At 36.1% G+C, this 12148-nt stretch overlaps 2 protein-coding genes across 3 annotated transcripts; one reads left to right on the top strand and one right to left on the bottom strand.

The window, feature by feature from the left end:
- The first annotated feature begins 3495 nt into the window (after positions 1–3495).
- On the top strand, positions 3496–5757 carry LOC133691551 (uncharacterized). 2 transcript variants are annotated; one of them, XM_062112098.1, is made up of 3 exons: positions 3496–3814; positions 5199–5386; positions 5501–5757. In XM_062112098.1, exons 2-3 carry the CDS (start codon positions 5213–5215, stop codon positions 5591–5593), a joined length of 267 nt encoding a protein of 88 aa, XP_061968082.1. In that variant the 5' UTR covers positions 3496–3814; positions 5199–5212; the 3' UTR covers positions 5594–5757. The 2 variants fall into 2 exon arrangements, with proteins under 2 accessions (XP_061968082.1, XP_061968083.1); XM_062112099.1 differs by having other exon boundaries at positions 3498–3814; positions 5202–5386.
- A 1132-nt stretch (positions 5758–6889) lies between these two features.
- LOC133691332 (protein JASON-like) lies at positions 6890–11741 on the bottom strand. The gene is made up of 7 exons (XM_062111787.1): positions 11459–11741; positions 10800–10848; positions 10620–10699; positions 9581–9828; positions 8446–9223; positions 8288–8370; positions 6890–7745 (listed from the first exon to the last, which is right to left on the bottom strand). Exons 1-7 carry the CDS (start codon positions 11642–11644, stop codon positions 7637–7639), a joined length of 1533 nt encoding a protein of 510 aa, XP_061967771.1. The 5' UTR covers positions 11645–11741; the 3' UTR covers positions 6890–7636.
- Between the last annotated feature and the right edge of the window lie 407 nt (positions 11742–12148).

The following is a 12148-nucleotide window of genomic DNA, read 5'->3' as shown; positions in this document are numbered from 1 at the left end:
TGCTCATATGATGACGCATGCAACCTGTTTTGATGTTGTTGTACAACATTTCACAATAACGTTAGAATCATCTCAGTAATTTATTTTTGATGATGGGGTAGTGTCCAAGGCAGAGCAAAGATGAGCCTCCAATGTGTTTTTTTTTTCTTCTCTTGAGTATGATATTAACATTTTATTTTTTATAATTAATTAATTCTATTTTTTTTGCTTAATTTATTGTCAATGCTTTTTTCTTGATTATATTATTAAATTAATTGAGGTTATTGAACCGAGTCAAGTGAGTAGTCTCGCTCTCATACTTTTCATATTTCTTTAAAAATAATAGTATCATTTAAAGAAAAAAAATTATGTTAGAAAATATTTGGCTTGACTGGTAGCGTAACGTAGGTTATCTACCTAATTTATAACTATATACAAGAGCGCGCACCAAATTTATATCCCAAATTTTCTTAAAATCCAAACCTAGATCTAGACAAGAACATAGAAAATAAGTTAACCCAGTTTTCCATGAACTTTGGTAAGACTCGTATCCTCTTCTGAACTATTAATTTCATCACTCAAGTTGCTGTTAGTTAATACATTTTTAAATGTAATTTATTTTCCTAATACAGTTTTTGTCTAGATCTATTTTCATTGTCGTAAATATTGCTGGGATTTTGGTATAGAAATAAAAATTTAAAGGAGAAATATTAAGGGGATAAGATTTAAAGATGAGAAGGATATTGTTCGTACGTAGTGTGTGAAAGGAGGCAAGCAATTAAATCCTTCCAAAAGTTTTCTAATCATGCCAGCGCTTGCCTGCTTGGACGGCTTTCACCCTCTTGTGGGAATTTTCAATTCATATTGGCCAAACTCGTGCCTGGAAAAACAACTTGCTTCCTTTCAGATTATGATGATAGATCATCATGGATTGGGATGAAATTAATATATATATATTGTTTTCGTAAACTATTTGTGAAAATTCATTTTTTAATATATTTTTATCAAAGGTAATTGTAGGAAGATAGAAATAACTTTTCATGTCTTAGAACGTCGACGCTTTGAATTTTGTAAAGATCTTTATTTTAATACATAACTTACTTAGAATGATTATTTTTTCAGAGACCTTTACATGTAACTTAAAACATTACATTGCCTTGGCTTAATACTAAAACAGCTGCAAGATGAATCATTAATAATAATAATTAAAAAAAAAAACTTACTAATCTTTACTAAGTAATCATTTTGGGCAGATAGATGTGTTACTTCAAATAAATAAATAAATATATATATGTTCAATGGTTACTCGTTTGAAATTCTTAATTATACTCAGTTTTTTTTTTAATAGTACAAGCTATATCACATGATTAGATGCTTTTATCTATAAAGGATTTTATTGAAAAATAATGAGAATGAAAATGAAACATAATTGAAACTCAATAAAAAAAAAAGTTTTAAATAACTTAAGGGACTTTAAATGGATTGATCCTACACGAGAAACATATCTTTCTTGTTTATGTTCAATAACAAGTACGCAATATTTCTAATATGGTTTTTCATTTTATCAAAACAAAAATAATTAATAATATATGGCATGATACCACACCAGATACATAAAAAGTTGCAGAAAAAATCTTGCACAATATGAAATCACTAATTGTTGTCACTAGTTCTAAAATGCTTATGATATTTTATATGTGTTTCATGGGATCTCATCATAATCATCCAAAATGGTTTTTATTGTGACTCATTATTTAAAAAGATGAGTATTTAGTAATCTGTAATAAAGTAGAGAATCTCTCAACTAGTGTGATTAGTGTTTATTCTTAAAAGTTGGTATCGTCTTGTGTCTAAGTCTTTTTCATAAGGGAGCATGCTAGTAAGAATCAAAGAAAGGTTGATGTAAACAATCACGATTGTGACTAGGATTCGTAAAGGAGTGCTTTCTATGGTGAGAAGAGTGGGAGTATTATGCATACTTTACATGCTATTTTGTTCATTTTTTTTGTGAAATTGAAGCTACTTTATGCGCCTGGTGCATGTAATAGATACGTGTTGAATTTCTTGCTTAGAATGAAAGAGTGTTAAGTTGTTCTTGTATGACCAAAACATCATTGTTGTGTACTTGCACTTGATGGATGAATTGTTGGAGATCTAAGAAAACTGGAATCCATATGGTTGGGAGATCAATTATTCTCTCTTGTTATGAAGTTTCGTCAACCATGAAAAAAGTTTTCATGGAAGGTGAAAAGTATGAAACAGAAATGAAATAGTTTTTCATTTAGTTTTCTATAAAAAACACCATGAAAAAAACTTCACATGAAACTTGGGCTTTCCACAAGTTATGATCCTGGGTCAGAATGTATTGGCTTGAATATGGGCTTGATTATATCTTATTAAGTAAAATAAGAAATTCTCTAATGCTTAAGTCAGTAAACAAAAGAAAAAAAATGAGAAATTTAGAACAGAAGTAAAATATTGAGTCTGAGAAAAATTAAAACTTGTGAGAACCTGTTTTGTTTACCTAATGACCCAAAATATTTATAAATATTGTTCATGTTATGTTAGCTCATCTTTAAAAATGGAGAGATGAACAAAAATTAATTGGTCGAAGGATTATCAGTGATATATTAGTTAAAAAAAACCATTGATTATTAAGAAATGAGATGCTTAATTTGCACTGAATATTGTGCGTATTTGCAATGGCTAAAAAAATAGCAACAACCTTGTATAAAAATATTTACTTGCAAAAATTATATCAAAGAATACGTCTATTAAAGTGCAAGGTGAGAGAGTGAACGGAGTGAGTTAAAATTGTGCAAAGGTGAAGAAAAAGGCTGCATTTTGCGCTGAGAATGGGAGAAGGGTGTCTTTTATTCCAGTCTCTATTGCACTCATTTTGGGCCGTGCCCCAAATAGAGTGGCTTCTTCTTCCATCCCGTCTGGGCTGTGGCCCAAATAGAGTGGCTTTTAACTCAGTCCGTTTGGTCGTGGGCTTGGACCGATATTTTGTTTTCCATGCTCAATCAACAATAGGCTGCTACCTGAGATAATTTACGGCTTGGATTTAATTTAATTTGATTTGGATTTTCTTTTTATTATTATTTTTAAGGTTTTAAACCGAAACCAAACTCATCCATTTTTTTGGAATTTTCGATTGACTTTAACCAATAATATAATTACAAAATCATTTAGTTCAATTTGTTCCCCGTTAGTCTTACGTCATTATTAATTGAGTTTCAAACGTTTTATTTTATCAATTTTACTCCAAATATAATCGATACCTAACAATATCATCCCTTCATCGACCTATCATCCGTTAGTCTTAATGCAAGTATCTCACAATTAGATGCGAATTGGATGAGATTTTTAAATTTCACTAATAGTGAAGGATGAAGGGACCTTGTCTGACGTCCATGACAATATTTGGAACCAAATTGATAAAGTCAGGAAGTGTTTGACTCGATTGGTAATAATTTTATATTGGGGGACTAAATTGAGGTTTTTCCATTTCGAGACCGCTTCTGTCTTCCTCAACCGCCCCACAAACCCGCGCCCCTGCCCATAACGGCATCAGCTTCGCGATTTGAGGCTGCCGCTATCTCAGATCACCAGAGACGACCACTGCACCATCGGACGCTAGTGATCACCAAAGCACCGCCATCCTTGAGCACGAACAACGCTGACGCTACCCTCGCTAGCACCACCATACTAGCCACTGTCAACGGCAGCTGCAACCTGAGGGTTCAGGGAGAGAGGAGAGATATTTTAAAGGGATAGGAGGTCATCGGAGATAAAAGGGTTCAAATCCCTTGACTAATCAAACGTCTCAAAGGTATCGTTTCTTTCCTTGATCCTTTACTTGTTTGCTAAATGTCCATGCTTTACTGGTTGGAAGCTTGAAAATGCATATTCATGAATCCTGTTACCGGTACCTTATAGAGATTATTTTATATCTTTGAAGGTTCATACCCATCAAAAAAAAGAACGAGAAAACTTTGATTGAGGTTTGACATACAGAAGTGAGTTCTGCTGAGGTTTAAGGCTAATTGCGAATCGGTGTGAGGGTCTTGTGTTGGATGATTGAGTTTTTGGGTCCAAATACTTAAGTTAAAGCTTGAAACTTAGAGTTTAGAATAATTTAGGCTAGAAATTGTTGTTTTGTTTCTGTCCACATGCCACCTGGTTTTGAGGTGGAGATGTGAAGCATGCTTGTTTGTGTGTTCGGTTTATTTCCTTTCTTTTTTTGTGTTGTTCTGGTGAAAATCTTGAGGGGAAATTGATGTTGGCCTAAAATGATGCCAAATTAAAGCTGAGAAAAAACTTCAATTGCTTGCTTCCGTGTTTTACTTCATGGATTGGTGTGGTTTTAATTTGATTATCTGTGCTGAATTTTTTAGCAATCGGGATGTGGATCATGGATAATTAAGATTTCATCTCTAGTGATAATATTGCATGGTTTTGAGAGTTTTTGTGATGTGATATGGGTTTTCTCAAAGGCTCAAGACTGAGACCAACATTGATATCTCCAATGACGAGTTCATGCATGTATTGATTTGTTTGTGGATACAAAAACAGGTGCTTTGCTTGTGTTTTCATGATTCTGATGATTTTCGCCTAAAGATTTGCTTTTTGATTGATTTTTGGATGAGATTGGTTTTGCCACTGTTTTCTTTTTATAAAAAAATCGCATGTTTTTGAAAATAATAGTGGAATGTTGATACGTGATTTTCGAGGTTTGAAGAATGAAAATGAAGTTTGCATACCTCTACTTTTCTGGTTCATAAAAATGCGAACATGAAATGTAAGGTCACAATACAAGGGCTCAGGGAGAAAGGAGTGAGATTACTAGTAGATAACGATCCACATAGTCCATCTGTCGAGTTACCATTCTCTAAATTAAGAATCTCTTAATTATCATAGCATGACATTTTCCATTTGAAATGTACCACGACTCCTATATATATCTCGCAAAAAAAATTGCAGTGGAATATATTTAGGCAAGTCTTGGGCTGGAACCTCAAATACCAATCCCTAGCCTGGTTGAAATGTGTGGTGCTTTAGCTTGTGCTATTCATTGGATATTAATGATGATTGAGCGTTGTTCCGAAAAGCATTGTTTATTTCCAAGTCGAAGCAGATTCATGATAAAGGAAACCTGTTAAACTTTCCTCTAAACTTCTCGCTGTAATGGTGTTCAAAACCAATCTCATGTGTAGCAGGAATATTTCAAATGGAGACACAGAAAACTCAACCAGAAAAACAGCAATCACCTGCTGTCACCTCATGTCGACGGAAAAGGAAGGATGATGCCACTTTTTTGGTGGATGTGAAGGATCACATTGATGAGTTCATCCATGCATCTATGGATGAGCACAAGGATTGTTTCAAGAAGACTATCAAGAAGGTCAATTCCAACTTCTTCTAAGTTCAATTGTCAAGTGGCAACTGACAAATGTATCGTGTAATCTGTGAGTGCGTGTGAATCGGTAGCTCTCCTAACACTTTGGTTCATTTTCAGATGTTTGGAATGTCGAAGATTGTTGCTGAGAGGAGTGCTGATGCTAAGGAAGTCGAGAGTGCTCTTCCTCTCCGAACCACAGTGGCAGAGTAGAATGTCTTCACCCGTGTTCTAATGGGCTCATAATGCCAGTTTTAGTCATGTTTTGGTTTGTGGTTAAAGAATTACGACATTTAGTGCAGTTTGCTAATATCACATTACTCTGTTCTGTTTTGAGTTGAATAAATGAATAATGTTCGAATTCTTTAAGGACCCCATCCTGGTCTTCTTCTTTTCTTCTGAAGGGGGCGATCCCAACTCCTCGAAAAGGCTATATTGCTCAACAGCCGAATGATGCTCCTCCATTAGGACTGCTCCCTTGTGGATTTCTCGGTTTCCATTCAAATCTGAGTGCTAGTTTCCTACGCTTTTCATGCTTTTTCTCAGGTTACTTATTCGATCTATCGCCATTTTTTCTCTCCCCCCTAAATCCATGAAAGTTTTACTCTTCAGTTTTGGGCGCCCTGATGGTTCAGCTAGATCTTTTCCCCTTAACCATGACCATGAAGGTAAACGTTAACGTCCTCTAATTGATCTGGGCCTGTGATTCGGGCTGCTAAGAATTTAAACTTTCTCCGAATTCTCAACACTCAACAGCCGAATCATGGAGCCCATTTACAGCTAGCAAAACAGATGCTACCAAAATGGAACAAATCAGGCAAAGATTGGAGGGACATATTTAGTGAAATCAAATGCTCAACGAGAACAGTTGTTAAAACTGGGGAGCAACATTGCAGACTTGTCAGAAATGTGCATCCAGCATGGAGAATGGGATCGTTTATTGTTCTCTTGTGCTGCTGTTAAGAACATCTGGGGCCCTATTTTGCAGCTTTTTGGCATTGATAGACCGGTAGGAAATTGGTGGGCAGAATTTAATTGGACTAGGAGGAATATTGCCAACAAAAAAATCGATTTCAGGCTATGTGCTAAGATGGGCTCGGTGATATTATACTTTTTAACACATGGAAGGAGAGGAATATGAGGATAAACCAGGCAACGAAATCTTCATATGGTGAAATTGCGAGGAAGATTATTCATTCAGTCTGTTCGGTTGGGTTAACCGGCACAAAAATCCTCCAGGAAGCAAAGGACGGTGCCAGGTTTTCTGAGTTCTGTGAAAAAGGTGGAACTTATAGATAGACACAAAAATTGTATCTGTGGGGAAGATGGATGAATTTATTCCTTCATCAAAGAAAAAGGTTACGAACTTGAAACCAGAAACCAAAGCAAAAATGAAAAGATTCAATTGCCACTTTCTTACAATTCGATAAAACCATGAATTAATACGAAGATTTTCGACAATATAAGATCTCGAATTGGAAAGAACAACTAAAAAAACCAAGATTGTCGAACCTTCAGATCTGTAATCATCATAAGGCTCCAAAGGAGTCGGCATGCAGTAACTGCGGATGGAGAGGGAGAATGAAGAACAAAGACGAGCAGTAAACGAGTTTCAATTCAGATTGAAAACTAATATAAAATTAAAGAGGACATCATGATTATCCCCTCAGGTTTTCGTCTCCACATGCTTCTCTTTCTGCCGCTTCCAGTCTTTCTCTTGCATATCCTCTCCCTCACACACAGCACTGCTCTCGCTCCCCTTGATATCAGCTAAACGGAAGAGCACCTCTTCTTTATATCTTTGGGGTTTTGGAATTTTCAGTTTACTCTTTTTTTCTTTTCTTTTCTTTATTATTATTATTATTATTTACCCTATTCTTTTAGGGACGGTAAAAGTTTCAACTTTTGACCCTATGGGTTGCTTCTGTGCTGGTTCAGCGGCGGAGAAAACTATACGAGGGGGTAAAAAAAAACTGGCAAAGATTCCAAAATCTTAGCATCGTTAATCCAATGGACCAATACTAATATCCATTACCGATGTACATCACAAGCAGTTCCCGGCTGCTGACATTACTGTCAAGCCTCGAGCATTTCTTTATCAGTTTGATCGTTCAGCCTCCCAATACAAACCAAGGATGGTGACGGTGTGTAAACAGTGATTCAGGTTTAAGAAGAACTACATGGCTTTCGCAGTATATCAATTGCAAGCCAAAAACAGATTGCAAAGAGACAAAACCACCCGTCTACCACCAAGCATCAGAACGAAACAACTGACGTGGCTTGTGTTGAAGCTTGCAAACGAGATAGAGCAGTGTCACTTTCCTCGCATTCGTCAAAAACTATGGGTCTCCCGCTGATAGGCTTCCTGTGGATCAGACAAATAAAATTTATTACAACTTGTATGAAAGGGATACATGCTCTAAAATTTCAAATTACAATCAACAAAGTATTAACAATAGCTGTTGCAAGTCTTAAAAAACAGCATGTGACTGTGTCTCGTCGTTTGATTAACCCAATAGACTGCTAGTTTTTCAGTCTATCCTTTGTTACTACCCTGATTCCTCCTGGTTTAAGTTTCAATTGGGAAGGTACAAACATCATCATTACTCAACTGCATTAACATTGGCCGGGGGAGAGGTGCTGGCAGATCTTACTAAACAAGACAAACGAATTACGGACTCCATATGCTAAACTAAATCAGGTAAAAAGATGCGCCGCCAATCAGACAGTTGCCAAATCATTGTTCTTATGGGGAAGAAGTTGTTTTCGGAGGAGACAGAAAGTTAGATCGTAATAAAACTGGGTAGACACAGTTTTTTCTTTTTGGTGAAAGGCAGTTTAACTCCAATAGCCAACAAATAGTCAATAACACAGGCAGGAACCACGAGGCTCAGAAAAAAAAAATACCTTTGTGAGATGAAACTCTCTTCAGACAATGCCTTCTCTAACCTCTCCTCAAATGGTGTTGCATGCCAACTTACCTTCTGATCCTGAAAACAAAAGACGGTTACTTGTATGCAGCTGCTAATAGTGCACGCAGTGAGAGAAGAATAAATATAGTTTACCTCTTTATATTTGTTTGTCGAATTTGGAATTCCATTTCCATCCCACCACTTCGGGGAGATTCGAGAAGCTTCATTCTCATTCCAGTGAGCAGCAACCATTCCAATGATAGGCCTGTCCCCAGGAGTTCTACCAGAACTAAAATTTTTGCCAGCAGCAGTGCCAATATTTGGATTATCTTCACCAGTTGTGGATTGTGGTGGTTTGACCCAAGAAGAAAAGCTCGCTTCCACCTTCAAATCTTTCCCAGAGGATGTTTCTTTTACTCCCCATTCTGGTTTAGGAGTTGCACTTTCAGACTGTTCAAGAGATTCTCTCAGCTCACCTGACTGTTCATGTGAGTTAGAATCATCTTCCCTCAGTAACTTCCATTGAGAGGCATTTTCAACAGGGTTCAAGACCGAATAAACATATTGGGACCTGATCCTAGTCTTTCCATTTGCTAGAGTTTCCAAGTTTGCAGGAAAAACAGTACCGGGAGTTTGCATGTCGTCTGAAATTTTTAATGGGGTCGGTCTAGGAGAAGGCTTTGAAACACTCAAATTCCCTGGAGATTCATATTTCCTAGGAACTTGGCAACCATTTTCAGACGACCCTTTAGAGGAAGATGTATCAAAATCACATTCAAAGCGAACAGACCTGTTCCTGCTCTGAACATTTGTAGCTGAAAGCCAAGGAGCACCAGTAGCAACGTTATCAATCTCATCTGGTTGAACCTTGATCATTCTTTTATGACTCCCTGACTCACTATCTTCTCTGGATTGTACATTTGTCATGCAGCTACAGAAAAGAAGACATGAAATATTAGCCGTTCTAAAACTTTCATGGATGAGTTCCAAGTATTGCAAACAATAAAGGAACATATTGCATAACCGGATGAGCCTCTAATGGATCTCGTCAAGCCAAGAAATAAAATGCAATTATTAGATGCAGATCCTTCAACAGGCCATGTTACTCCTCAAGACCATCATAAAAGAGTCAATGAATAAGATTTACAAACAGGTTTCAAACTGATTGCAAAGCAGTTCTTAAGCATGAAAAATGAGACAAGTTTAGTTTCCAGGTCCCATGTGCACAGAGAGAAGTTAAATACATGTGAATCATTTGACTACTCACAGAAGTAATTAGAAGTTCAACCTGCTAGGTGTCTGCTCAGAAGAAAATGAACCCTTCCCCAATTCTTCCCAAAGTTTAACCGGAGTACGGGAGTCTTCATTTTGATTATCTAACTGAAGTTTCTCCATCGATGTGTTGGGAAGCCATGAATGGAACTTTGAAGATTCTGAATATTTGCCAAGCCCTGGTGAACCTTTAAACTTATCGCAAGCTTTCCGAATTTCAGTTGGAGTCTCTGGCAAAGTACCACAAGCTTTAAGAAATTTAGCCTGCAGAGAGAAGTCACGACCAAAATAATTAAATTAATTAACGAACTCTCTCATTAGAAAGTTTAAGGTAGATTATGTTATTGAAGAGCTTACAACTGGAAGATAAATCCAGAAAAACAAATAGATGAAGAGTTCAACTCTCCTTCATAAATATCAACACTAATTGTAGTATTTCAGGATGTTATATATTGATGTAAACTGTATGATCATCTTATAATAGGATCTACCATGGGATGCCCATCTATCATCTTCTAAAAGGTCCGACCATCTACAAGCAATTGAAATCATCATAAATCATTCTCGCTTTTAAATGGCTTTGTGCATTTCATTTGTAATAGAAGTAAAACATTGAGAATGATAATTCGGAAGCCATAAGGGTGCCGTTTTAGAAAAGGTCAACAGATTCTGATTGAAGATCAAGCAACAATTGTTAAGTCCCGATTCAAAAAAATTAATTCAAATTTTCTAACAACTGTAAGCGACTTTAATTTATAGTTCAACAGATGAATACATTCTGACCTATCCCAATGGGAGGATGAGGCCCTGCGGCAGAGCTAATACTAGATAAAAAGCTCTTAACGCTACTGCTTTTCAACCCTATTCTTGGTTTGATCCTTTTCTTCATTACCACTACCCAGAGCTAAAAAGAAAACCCCATGATTGAACGCATCTTTCGGTCTCAAAAACGTAATGTAGAAACCAATCATCACAAATAAATGTTTAAAACTACAGCTTGAAAGTAGCAAGAATAGCACAAACAAATTCTCATTGATAGATACAGCAATACACACCTCATCCCTGAGTCCCTTATTGATCTGTGGGGATCCTAAACACGGATTCTCAATATCACCACGCGGAGATTCTTCTTTCTCTATCAAAGAGGAAACAAATGCAATTAAAAACAAGTCAGAAACCAAAAAAAGAAAAAATCAGAGTGAAAACATGATTAAAGATATTAAACAGCTATTTACCTTCAGATAAAAATAGAGATGATAAACGATTTTTAAGCACCCCAGCTTCCTGCTTCCCGCTCGCCAAAAAAAAGAAGTTGTGAATATCTTATAATTCAATAATCCCCTGTTTAATCTCTAGCAAAAATTACACCAAAAAATTAAACACTTATTTTCTATCCAACCAAAACAGATATTAAACAAAAACAAAAATCCTATAAAATATTAGACTGAAGAAATCGCTTGTTTTTCTAAAATTCAGCTTCCAATCAAACAAAAAAATTCCCAGCAACCAAACAGAAAGATTAAGACGCTAAACGATTTTTAGATACCATGGTTTCCTGCTTCTCATTCTCAACCCAGCCAGGAAAAAAATGACGACGACGGTAAATATCGTATAATTCGATAATTCTCTGTTTTAATTTAATCTCATAAAAAACACCGATATCAAGGAATTAAACGCTCAGTAATCGATTAGCAGCCATTTCAGCAAACACGTCTCGAACAAAAAAAAGGCATGGAAATCCTAGAAAATCCTAAAAACAAACTAAGAACAAGATTACAATTACCTAAAATTCAGTTTCAAGAAACAGAGAAAAGAAACGCTTCTTTCCAGCTTTAAGAAATATATATTTACGGGGAACAAAACAAAAGGTGGAAGAAAAGAAAAGAAAGATTACAAGAGTAGGTTTGGATCGAAGAGAATCGGAGGAGATGGCGTGCGGTCGAGACCGATTAGAGCGATCGTCTTTGGTTCGGAAGCAGGTAAAGAAACAACCCATAGCTCTTAAAAACGATCTAAAAAGAAACCGCAACACCTTTCCCAAAATCAATCCAATTTCACGCTTCAACGATGCACATATCATGTTACTGTCATCTATCTATTTTCTTTTTCTTTTTCTTTTTTTCTTTCGTTCTTATGGGGTTTATAATCAGGGTGTGAGAGGGGGGGGGGGGGGGAGATAGCTGTTGGGTTGTTTTTGAAATTTGAAACCAACCAAACGAGGGAAAGATTTCTGGTCTCCGAAATGAAAACGTTTTTTAGTGTTTCCCGTACTTAATGGGTAGGCAAATGACGGTGCTACTCGCTTCATGATCATGACACGTTGGTGGGTTGTGATATTTTGTTTTTGGAATTTACGGGATTATCCCTGCGGTGAAAGAGCGAGTGTTGTCCCTATTATGGACGTCACAGGGTGTGAGACTGTGAGGTGTGTTATTGCAAGTTTTCCTTTCCAGGAATAACTTCTAAATTAGTCTTTTAAGTGCTTATTTGGTATTTTAGTGAAGATTATTTTAAAAAAATATTTTTTATTTTAAAATATATTAAAATTATTTTATTTTAATTTTCTATATCCAACACGTTAAAA

This window comes from Populus nigra, chromosome 4 (genome assembly GCF_951802175.1).
Source record: "Populus nigra chromosome 4, ddPopNigr1.1, whole genome shotgun sequence".
NCBI lineage: Eukaryota > Viridiplantae > Streptophyta > Magnoliopsida > Malpighiales > Salicaceae > Populus > Populus nigra.
Note: the sequence above shows the minus strand (reverse complement) of the source record. Positions and strands in the feature narration are given on the sequence as shown.

Coding starts and splice junctions, on each gene's coding strand:
- LOC133691551 (XM_062112098.1), top strand. CDS start 5,213: ATGGAGACACAGAAAACTCAACCAGAAAAACAGCAATCACCTGCTGTC. Junction 5,387..5,500: donor TCAAGAAGACTATCAAGAAG/GTCAATTCCAAC, acceptor GTTCATTTTCAG/ATGTTTGGAATGTCGAAGAT.
- LOC133691332 (XM_062111787.1), bottom strand. CDS start 11,644: ATGATATGTGCATCGTTGAAGCGTGAAATTGGATTGATTTTGGGAAAG. Junction 9,829..10,619: donor ATAAGGGACTCAGGGATGAG/GTGTGTATTGCT, acceptor TTCTCTCTGCAG/GCTAAATTTCTTAAAGCTTG. Junction 9,224..9,580: donor TCTGAGCAGACACCTAGCAG/GTTGAACTTCTA, acceptor TCTTTTCTGTAG/CTGCATGACAAATGTACAAT.